Consider the following 11550-nt stretch of genomic DNA (forward strand, 5'->3'; position numbering starts at 1 on the left):
CATGGTAAAGTCAGTTATTCTGATGAGACAGACTTTAATCACAATGCTCAATGACATCTTGGTTTCTCTGTAAAATGTAAAAAATAAGCTAATCTTTCATTCTCCATACAAAATGGTTCAAATTTTTCTCTACCAGGAACATCTCTTATGAATTCTGAAGCCCTAATTCCTCCACTGAATCTTCATAAGAGTTTTTTAAAGTCTGATCTTCCAAGTTGTATGCAAAAGAACGCATGCTCCTCAGACGTAATTACAAGGAGAAAGCTGGATTTCTCTGCTGTATCAAAGGACTGTGAAGATTTTGCTCATCTAGAAGTTAAAAATTCTCTCCATATTAAAAGACAGCCTTTCAGAATGCATGATAGCTCTGATCATGCTTCCAAAGACTCTGAAAAAGAGGATTTCTTCGCAGCTTTCAGTGACTGCGCACCTCAGGAGAGCTCTAGGAGTTTTCTAGATGAATTTAGAGACACAACATTTAAAAGCCTAAAAATTCAGACTGACCAGCCCCTGTGGAATGAGGGGCCTTCATCCACTGGCCCACGTAACTCATTTGTTCAAGATGGTTTTCTCTCTGATTTCTTTAATGATATGGATGAGCTTCCAAATCTGAATTTTAGCCAAATAGGTGAAACATCTAAAGGAAAGAGAAAACAAAGACCTTCATTCTTATGGACAAAAGAAAAAATTAAAACAGGTAGGTCCAAAGTAAGCTGAAGATTTTGCTGAAATTCTTTTTGTTACTCAACTGCAAAGTTGTAAGGAGTAAAACTGTATTTTATCTTTTTTTAAAATAGTTGTTAAATTCAGCCCAACAATTGCATGCTCCCTTTGCTAAAACTTACTTGCATATGTATCTCTTCTGTGATAAAAGATTCCTTACAGGTTTTGTTTTGAGCATAAGGATGTCTTGGTGTATTAAAAAAAAAAAAAGCCAAACCAAATGAACTAGAATTGTGTTACTGCCATTATTTTTTCCTGGTAAATATTGAAAAGCGTAGTTCTTCAATTGTATAAGAATCAGCTTCTTTTCTTTCTGACAGTGCCTAAAATATAGATAATGAACATGCCAGAATTAATTTAAAAGTTATGGGGAATATTATTTTGTAAACATAGATTTAGACAAAAGATTGTATGTTCTCCATAGGACAAAAATTAGATTCAGCAAATCTTGAGTGAAATTCAGATTCTACTAATGGCTGTATTTTGCTCTTGGCACTAATAGAGTAAAAATGGCACTCTGAAAATCTTTTAAGTTTGTTTCATAAACTTACTTATTCTTGGAATATTTTTTAGCTAGTATCTCCAGGAGTAAACTCTCCACTTGAAATAATTCCAAAGCTTATATTTTCAAAGAGATGGTATGATGTGTACTTCAAAACTTTGCTTGCCCTGAAAGTGCATTCATACTTTTTGTAAAGGTTAAATATAATTTCCTTACAATAACTTGTTTTGAATAAGCAGCTTCTCAAATAACATTATTGTAAAAGCATTTGAATCTTAAGAATGTAAGTAGCTTTTTAAAACAACTTAGAAACATGACTATGCCTGGTTAAAAAGAACTAAATTTCAACAACTATAGAATAATTCTAAGTGTAGTATTAATGAAATAGAAATAAATGTTTTTGAAATATTGTGGTTAAGTATAGGTTGATTTATTTATTTTTGTATGAGGTCCCATATTCCTATTGCAGACAATATGCATAAAACAGGCCAGTAGCAATAAGAAGTAGCAAATACTAATCTATACACATTTTATTTTATGACAGCTGATACTTTTTTTAGGGAGCACACCAGTTAAAGCCAAAGTCTGCTACTGCTTCTGAGAAGCACACAGTTAAGTCTGCATACATGCTGTATTTATCATGGTTTTTCTTTTTTCCACTTCTTTTTCAGATTCAGGATTTTCAGAAGTACAGGCATTCAAAAAAAGGAGATTGACATATGAAAGAGTCCCTGGAAGAAGAGATGGACAAACACGTCTTAAATTCTTTTGAACAGAATGAGGATTTGCATATTACATACTTTTTTCTTTTTTCATTCTTGAACTCTTTAAAGAGAAATAAATTAATTCTTGTTGTTAGTTTTTAGAAAGTAATTAGGATTTGGAAATTCTTACTAGCTCAGGGTTCTTCTGTATGTTGTTAAAATGTTGCTAAACAAACTAGTTTCTTGAAGCTGGATAATTAGGGCTTCTCTGTTATCATGGGTGATATACAGCTACTTTATCACTCTTTATGTTAAAAAAAAAAAAGGAAAAAGAAACAGATGCTGAGGCTCACTCTGGATTTTCGAGGCAGCTGTGTTTGTTCCCTGAGTCTGCTGCTTTTCCAATGTAAAGATGGGCTAGATCTGCCAGAATATCAAGGCATCTCAAGGCTTCTCAGTCTTAGAGATTTCTTGCAGTTACAGCTGTGACTTTTTGTAGCTGTCCCTTGGGCTCTGTTCCACTTCTCTTCTTCTGACAGCTTCTTCAGGAAGAGTAAGTTCCTGAGCTCCTTTTAATCATAATCAGTCTATGAAAAAGCTCTTTGTTTTATGGACAACATGTTAAGACTGTGTTGAAATTTAGCATTCTCATGGATTTGATTCAGGGGACTAAGCAGTGACCCTCACCCTTTGCATAACCTGCTGGAGGCCATTTGTTGGCATCTGTGTTTTTCAGCCTTCTGCAGGGCATTGGCAAGTAGGGGAATGAAAGTTATCTGGGAGGCAGATCCACATATAGGGTACAACTAGAAAGGGGTGAAAGATTGAATTTAAAAAAAAAATCTATCTCAGTTGTAATTAAAAAATGGTGTAGAATAGTACCCAAACCTTCACTTTCTGTCAAAAGATTTGGCAACAAAACTGCAAGTATGTGTGGAAGCAATGGTAGACAGTAACTCCATTTTGCCACAGGAACGCATAAATGGTTTGCACTGGCATGCCAGCCAGCTCCAGAATGTCTCTCTGTTCAGTGGCCTTCAGCTGAGGTTATTCAGGTTTCAAACTCTCTAATTGTCTTAAGTTTGATGTAGTAACAGAAATATAGGGGGTGGGGGGGAAGTAGTAAAAAAAACCCCACCAAGTTTAAGGTTTATGCTTGCACTTAAATACTTACTTGACATAAAGCCTTCATTAAGCACGTATTCACTATCTGAGTAAATGAAACCAGCACTTAGGGAAGAAAGATTTGGTCTCTCAGAGAAAACAAGAGTGCAATTTTTTGACTGAATTCTAAAAAGCTGTAACTGCACTAATGGCAATTTTAGTTCACAGTAATATTCCTGAATTATTTGTACACTGATTGTTTGCAGGTTTTAAGAAAATACCTTTCACAAGTGGCAATATAAAAAGATTTCTAGTAAAATTACAACAAGCCACTGTTCCCTAGAATAAGAGAAAGACTGAAATGAAAGTTGCAATTTGCTTACTATCCATGGCCCATTTTTGTGGTCACCTGACCTAACCATTTTACTTCTTTTGCATCATGGGTTATGTTGTTCAGAAGTACCTCCCAAAAAAACAGGAATCTGGGGGTTTTTTTGAAAAAAAGAAAAAAGCTCTACAAAGAGCTCTACGAAGCCTCAGTCACAGATGACCACAGTTTGACAAAATTATAGCTGCCGGTGCCAAGCTATGTATTTATGTTCTCCGCTTCCACAGGCAAAGGCTGACACCAGAACTTCCATGTGAAGAGTTGTGAAAGCATAGCATAGATAATCTGTAGATAACTTCGAAAAAAAAGATATGTTGTGTACATTAAATGAAAAAATTCAAGTGCTGTCTGTGTTGAGTTTCCATTAGGTAGGAAAAATGTCAGTATACAGTTAAATTACTGATAATGTAGTGGGAAATTAGGGAAAGGGCTTGCAATGACTATTGGTTTTTACTGTTTTTGTTTATGACAAATCTCAGTCTCTCAAAAATACGGACACATTGACAAATTTTACATTTGACAAAATTGACATATTTGACAAAATATGGCATTCTTCCCCCTTCTTTTGTCTGTTTAACGTGGAATAAAATTACTGGTGAACTACAATGATGCCCTTCCGCACTCCCCCTCCTTCTACCCAACACCCACCCTGCCAAATTACCTAATTCATTATTACCTGTGAATTAGGAGACAACTAATTCTTAGACAAAAAGGCACAGTACAAAAATCTAATCTCCAGTCTTACATAAGCAGGTAGGGACACTGCATTCCTGGAACAAGTTTGTAAACATTTAGAGACCAGGCAGGAGGCAGCTGTTGATGGACAAGAGCCATGCTGATCAGCCAGGAGAGAGGACAGTGAGAAAAGGGGGTTTGTGTCTCATGCGAGAGGCTGAGCATATGAATGTGCACACTCACTCAATCTTCTTTACCCGGGGTGTCCTGTAGTACCTGCTGCCATCAGATGGTATCTGCACAGCAGATAGCCCTCTTGGATGGTCTTTGGTAAAGGAAGCTGAGAGACTGCACACAGCTGCCCACCTGAAGTTGCTCCAGCTGCAAGAGACCAGATGGAGTTGGGCAGGGCAGCCAAGAGACAGCAGTGGTTGACTGGCTGTCTAGCAGTGGTGGCTTTCTGCTGCACACTGTGATTTGGCCACTCCTTGTGCCAGCTCAGCAGACACTTCAAAACCCAAGCTCAAAGTAACACTGCTGAGCCTGAAAGCATAATTACTTAAAAAAACAGGGGCTCTGGGGAGGGAAACAGATGTGGAGATGTGGAGATGAGGGGAGGTTTTATCACAAGAGGGAAAAGAAATATGAAGGGCTTGCCTAGAAGGAAGTAGGCAGCAGCCAAGTGTTGGCTGTCCAAAGGCTTTTGACTCATCAGTATCTTTGACAATTTGGCTTCAAACCAAGCCTCTGCTGGCCTCTGTGCAACAGTAACTTGGTTTTCTCTAGACTTTTGTACCTGTGTCCGGAACAGAAAAACTGCCATACTTAAATAGCCTACAGCGAAAGGAAGTCAGAGTGAAGAGAAGCTCTGAAGGAAGGATGTTCTCTTCTGTATTTAAAGACACAACACATACTGGCACTATTGCAGCTTTCACATTGGTGTCTTTCTGCAGGACAGCAATACGAAAATATTTGACAAAGACCGAACTGACTGGAGGACACTGTTGCTCCATTTCAGTTAACATTCATGAACATTAAGTACTCAGATTATGGAGTTCTTCCTTACAGCTTCAAAATGTATAAGCGAGCCTCATAACATTGTTAGTATTTACAACTATGGTCAACAGATATGAATGGGATTTTTCTACTAATAATATACAGTTGCTAAAAATCTAACACCACCCATCTCTTCCCAAAAGAGCAAAGAGCTTGAGGCATTCACTCCCACTGCAAAATCCACGTATCATCTTCTTTACAGTAGCTGTTCTTTGTTAGAATTACACAATGAGTTCAAAGCCAAGAGGGATAGGAATTTTATTTCCAAACTTCTAAAAGATTAATACAAACAATAGGAAGTACACAAAATTAAAAACCTATTAAAAAAGTTGTTCTTGTAAAAGTGCTCTATCAAAAAAGTGAGGGTAAATGACCAACCACATTTTAGTAAATTCCGTGTATTGCAAACCGTGACAACAGTGCATGCAATTATCTTTGGGTGTTCACAGATTCTTAGTGTCTGTTTGGTAACATTTCAAATACGTCAAGAAAATTCCACCAGCAGCAGTACTGTTACAAATACAAAGTAGAAGAAGGCTTACAGATAAAAAGTATTGCAAGAAACATGCTTTAGGAATCAGGCCTCTGTTACATATTGTGTTCAGCAGTTACTAAAATGTGTCATTTATGCACTGAGATGTCCTTGAAAAAAAACTAAAGTTGGTTTCAGGTCTTGCTGATGGAAGCAAAATGTCCCCTGTGGACATTACTTCAGCTCTAACAGCATTTACCTTTATACATTAATTATTCACTTTTAGGTTGTTTTATTTTGGAAAAAAAATCCCCATGAGTAGTTTTTGCTATTATTCCGATGTTACAGTTTATCAAGAACAGAGTAAGTAATTTGATTAAAAATTCACATGTTTTTCATTTCTAAAATGTAAACTTCTCAAGTAATATTTGTATAGTTAGCATAGTGTAGTAAAAGTGGTGAAGATTATGAAAAAACAGTTACATTAAAAAACTTCAAGAACATTACTAAAATATAGTGGAATACAGATTCACAAGAACACACAAACAGATATCCAGGATTCTGTTTTAGCCACATAAAAGACAGAGACTTTTCTTGTGAAGGAAAGGTAGTTGTTATTCATGTCATGCTTGCAGACAATCCTCCAATGACCTTCCCTAAAAGAAGAAAAAGAAAGGCTTATTAAATGCCATTTTCTTATGCTGATAGATGCAATTTCTCTTATAAATTACAACAGAAAAGCTCCTTTGCACGGAGAAAAACCAAATAATGACTTTCCTTTGCTGAATGTTGATATCCTCACAATATCATAAAATTTTTAACTGGCTTTTTTACTTTGCTCTGAATTTCTTATGATCCTAAGGTAACACAAGAATAATAAACTAAATTTTGATCTGCCAGCAAAAAGTACCAAATGACATCTTGGGCTGAGTTATGCATTTTTAAAAGTATGGTAAATTAATCATCAAGTTCTTCTGAGAAAATACTTTGTAATGTATCTGTATGATGTGATCATCTCAGAACATACACAGAACCCCCAGAAAATCAAAAAGTAGAAAGGCTGCTTAAATAACAGAAGAACATATGAAATGGTATTAAGAATTTTATCTTATTTGCATGAAGAATTAGAGGTAGCACCCAAATTAAGAAAATCTGCTTTTGCTTCACCCTCTCTGAATTTTTCCAGAAGAGCATCTCACATTCAGTTGTTCCCTTTCTTTAGGTTCAATCCTGTTTTGTTAAACCTATGTAGCAACAATGAAAGCCATGCTATCGATGAGGCAAAAACTCAGGTGCAAGCCCAGGACAGTTAGCAGCAGCAAGGGGAAGATTTTATGAGTACTTTATGTTCTAGCTTAAGTTCTGCCCTTTGAGAAAACATCCATTTTTTCGTTAATAGCACTCTCATCAAAAGAACAGACTTCAGTGTTTCTTCCTCTCTCTGTAGATTTTTCAGCTTCTTAGCAGGAAATGTTTTTATTTTTTATTTTAAGGAGGAGTAACCCCTTCTGAATATCCTACTTCCACATTTGTGTGTTAAGCAAAAGAAGTATATTTTCCAAGTTATGGTGTGGTTCTGCCCAAGACTACTAGCATGCATGGCCTTTCTTTCTCCTGCTGCAATTACTGATAACCTTTGTGACAAATGGGAGAGGCCAGACTGGGAATCATGGAACTGGATCCCAAAGGTTTGCAAAGGTTGGACAGCCACCCACCCACCTACTCTGCAGGTAGGTGGGGGACAGGGGAACAGGCAATGCAGAGTTCAGGGAGTAGTTCATCCTTTAGATCTGTACTGAAAAAGGTTACGAAGGACATGACTACAGATTGCCCCAGCTCCTCTCTGCTTCCACTGGTTTTCCTGTTCTTACTGTACCAACAGTAAGAACAGGAAAAGCCTAAGGACAGACACAGTGAAATGAACTGCAATATAACACTAAAGACCTAAAAGTATTTTAACATGATTCTTACTTAAGCTGTGAGCTAGTCATCAGAACATACAAAATTGCCACAGTTTTGTCTTACTTCTCCAAGCTGGGTATGTGACTGTCTACTGTCCGGCTATGTCAAACACAACTGTGTGTCTTAACAATTTTAATTACTTTGGATGCTGTTAATTACCTTATTGCTGCACAAATACAGGAAACACAACTATCCCAACAAAAAAACAACTCATAAAGAAAACACCTCTAGAAAGAGCTGTAGAAAAGAGACATGCTTCTACTGCACCACCTAAAAAATGCAGAAAACCATTTGCAGAGCCATTAGAGAAACTATGAACACTCAAGCAAGAACTCAACACTTAAGCAAGTATCACCATGTGTCTTTGTCTCTCCAAGGGCTTCATTTTCAGCTTAGAGTGGTTGTCATGGCATCTGTGACTTTATTACCTGATTTCAGAGCAGAGCACAGGATCGGGGTTCACGGAAGGGATTGCTCCCTGCAGGAACCCCAACAAGCAAGGCATCTTTGCAGGCATTTTGCATACAGTACTGCTGGAGTTCTGCAGCTGCCTGAGAGACCTGAAAAGGAAAAAAAATCCAGAGAGGAAACTAATTCATTCACAAGCATCTATTAAGCATTCCCTCTTGAAGAGCTATTGTCAAACAGCTGGAGTGCAGCCAAGTCACCTCTCAGATTCTAGAACATCAGGTAAATCAGCACAGAAGCACAATTTACAAAGCTCTCAGTAAGCACACATGAAATACTATGCCAGTGATAAGCCAGAAGAGTGTAGAGGACTGAGGTGCCAGTGTGATGCAATTTCTTCCCATTAAAATGCTCAGAGCCATGACGATTTTACAATCTTCTGTGGTGTTTGGAGATTTATATTTGAACTCTTATATCCTCTGATAATTTATTAAAAGTATTTTCATTCCAAAGTTCTGAACAACACAGAGTATATAACAAGGAGTGAAAGCAAAAAGATGAGGATGAAAAGCTTTTGAAGTCCAAATCGTTGTCTTCCCCCAGCAGTGAAGTCAGAACTTCAAATCCACACTCCGGCCACATTGAAGGAGAGTCCAGAGCTGCAGAACAAGCCCAAGATCCCAAAGGCAAAATGTGCTCAGCACTGAACTGCCCTGCTCTCCTTGTGTTTGGCAAGTCAGTCATGTGCTATATTTTTGAAGGAAAATGTAGAGGAATTTCCAGTTTCCCAGACACACATTAGGAACAGCTGCAGGGAACTGTCAAAACCCATGCTGTCTGGTAAATATTTTATAAAAGGAAATACTAAATATATTGATGGAACTGTAAGTTCCCCTCTGACCTCGCCTCCACCTTTGTTACAGGACTCCTGAAATACTGACTTTTCTTCCTACACAACTCTGCAGGGTTGCCAAAACAATAACCAGAAGGACCATCCACACTTCCCAGCCTCTTGTCTAAAGGAACCATCCCAGAGCACCAGTGGAATTTTGGTTCTTGGTCATCCCATCCAACAGCATCTGGAAACACACGGGAAGTCTGGCCTAGCACATACCTTTTTTGCTATTTTGCTGCTCTCCTGTTCACTGTATTACAATTCTTCTCCAGTCTCTCCTCAAGGACGCTCATCCTAGTAACTGCCTGAATTTAGCCAGCAGTTGATGGCACTTCAGGGAGTTTTTATGAGAAGTTTTTTTTCTTCAGCCTCCCTGGTTCTCTTGAGCAGAGTACAGGGAGAAGCGTCTGCAGCAAGGATTCCTGCTAAGTCAGCAGGCTTTGTCACTTTTTCCTAACCTGAGGAGAAGCCCTTTCTGGAGGCTGCAGAGGTCTTCTGCCCTGCCCAGTCCCTTGGACCTCCTGCAGCATCAGCACCCTTGCCTCAGCCACAGCACCTGCCCCTTGTGGTGCCTGACTGTGCACCACAGGCTATCAGGAGAGATCCCACTAGCCAACACTGGTCAGGCCAAGGCCATGCGGAGCTTCTTCCTTTGAGAGTTAGCAGTGCCTACAGCATCTCCTTGCACTTTGCTGCCAAACCCTTCAACACAGACTGAGCTACATATATCCTGGTATATCCTCAAAAGATAAAAACCAGAACTGCCTACTCTTAGTCCTATGCCCCATAACATTCTTCTCTTCTCCTGCTCACAAAGAAAATTTCGGCAGTATTTCATCACATGATAAACACACTCCCTTCAGCAGCCTCCACATGCAAGATGTGCATGGGTGCTTCTTCCTACTCAGTTTCCTCTTTCTGAAAATATTGTTCCTGTCTGCTTTTTTGGCCAGTAGGGTAAACAAAATCACCATTGGAACTTGGCAGTGTGGAATGTATTTTTAAAAATCCTTTCATAACCAGCTTCCGTCTGGAAACACATTGTCTATTCAAAGTAGCTGAAACAATGTTTTCTCCCATTTCAGTGCTTGCTAAAACGGAACCAAGTGGTTTTTATCAGCTGAAAATATTTCACATTATTTTTGTACTGTATATATAGAAACCCAGATGATACAATTTACATGACACGTTTTTAATCATGTGTCATTTCAAAGCCATGAATAGGCTCCTAGAACAGCAGACCTGGAAAGAGACTGCTGTGCACAGTGCTGCAAGAAAGATGAGTCTGAGGTCCATCAAGGACATGCCTCCCTGGGTTACAAGAGCAAACTCATAAAAAATATGCAGCCTTGAGAAGTCCAGCTCCGGAATATGTTACTGCCACAAAGTAACACCTGCAAACTACAAACTATGTACTTTATAGACACTCCCCACCCCCCAAAAAAAATAGTGGGGAGGAGTACATGAGTATTTTGAGTTTATGACTCAAAATGAGCAGGAACAGAGATCCAGGCACCAACAATAACTGGTAGGAAACTGTTTCAGTGTTTGACAATACTCCTCTTGCCACAAGAGTCTGCATTTCTACTCTGAAACACGTTTTTCACATATTCCCACACCTTACTCTGGTGATAAGCACAGTAATTTTTAGTGAAAAAAGCATCTGCTGATTTGTTTTGCTACTAAAATGTAGTAACAAAACCAAATTTATGAGAATGACATCCAAAAGCCAGAGTGGTTTCACCTCGCAACAAGCACTTCAAATTTTTACCAGCCCAGGTCAAGAGTAGTGGGAACAAGTATTTTGAATTATTTTTAAATCAATTAGCTACGTTCCTGCGGCTCAACGTGTTGGCACTGTCGTCAGACTGAGGAAGCTAGTCTTTTGTGACTAGCCAGAGAAAAATGGCGAATGCAAACAGACAGACGAGAAAAGTGCAGGATATAAATTAATTTGACCTCCATCACTTCACAGACTATGCTGGATTTTGTGCGTGGTGGTGAACCCCCCATACCTGCTGGAAACCAAGAGCTGTCTCGGTCAGGTCACCAAACCTGAGGAGCTGGCAGACGACAGGACCGCCTCATCGTGCTGCCTTTGTCTGGAAATGTGTATGCAGGAGAAGATTCATGCATGCGTAGCAAATCGCCTGCCTTGCCCAAGTGTGCCAGCGGGTACCACCCCGCACCGCCTCCCCCTGCAGATCCTGCCAGCGCTCCGAAGCAGGGGGGAGTCGGGCTGGCTCCGCTGCGAGGAACTACTCCCGGTTATCTGTTTGCTGGTGCAGAACTAACGAGGAGCTGCTGTATTATTCATCACGGCTCCTTCCACCAGGCACTCGCTCCATCGCTCCCGTGCTGCCGGGGCTCGAAGCCCGCCGGGCACACGCACCCCTCGCCCCCTTCCTTCCCAGGGCGGGCGGCGCCGGCACCAGCGCGGAGGGAAAGGCAGGAGCGGCTCCTCTCTCCCGCCCCGCCGCGGGGGTCGCGGCACCCCGCGCCCCGGCTCACCTTGATCCTCTCCACGGCCGCCTCCAGCTTCAGCTGCTCCACCAGCCGCTGCATGGTGCTCAGGCTGCCGCCCGACGACATAGCGAAGCCGCGGGGAAGACGGAGGGGATGCAGCGGGCAGGCAGCGCGATCCCGGCGGGCTCGGCTCGG

The 11550-nt window shown here is 40.2% G+C and overlaps 2 protein-coding genes across 2 annotated transcripts in view; one reads left to right on the plus strand and one right to left on the minus strand.

The window, feature by feature from the left end:
• The window catches only part of SHOC1 (shortage in chiasmata 1), a 46291-nt gene extending 44294 nt beyond the window's left edge, over positions 1-1997 (plus strand). Inside the window, exons 28-29 of the mRNA XM_041400196.1 lie at positions 130-697; positions 1897-1997. Of these exons, the coding sequence (XP_041256130.1) occupies positions 130-697; positions 1897-1997 (669 nt within the window). The remainder of the gene's footprint in view (positions 1-129; positions 698-1896) is intronic.
• Positions 1998-5385: 3388 nt separating this feature from the next.
• Positions 5386-11550, minus strand: GNG10 (G protein subunit gamma 10). Its single transcript, XM_041400191.1, has 3 exons — positions 11401-11550; positions 8015-8146; positions 5386-6280 (listed from the first exon to the last, which is right to left on the minus strand). The coding sequence occupies exons 1-2, from the start codon at positions 11479-11481 to the stop codon at positions 8021-8023; spliced, it is 207 nt and encodes a 68-aa protein (XP_041256125.1). The 5' UTR covers positions 11482-11550; the 3' UTR covers positions 5386-6280; positions 8015-8020.

This window comes from Onychostruthus taczanowskii, unplaced genomic scaffold (genome assembly GCF_017590055.1).
Source record: "Onychostruthus taczanowskii isolate IOZ18803 unplaced genomic scaffold, ASM1759005v1 scaffold174, whole genome shotgun sequence".
Classification (NCBI taxonomy): domain Eukaryota; kingdom Metazoa; phylum Chordata; class Aves; order Passeriformes; family Passeridae; genus Onychostruthus; species Onychostruthus taczanowskii.

What these genes read in the sequence shown, in the direction of transcription:
- GNG10 (XM_041400191.1), bottom strand. Translation starts at nt 11,481, where the DNA reads ATGTCGTCGGGCGGCAGCCTGAGCACCATGCAGCGGCTGGTGGAGCAG. An exon ending in CGGCCGTGGAGAGGATCAAG is followed by an intron (nt 8,147 to 11,400) that starts GTGAGCCGGGGC and finishes TTTCCTTTTCAG; the next exon opens with GTCTCTCAGGCAGCTGCAGA.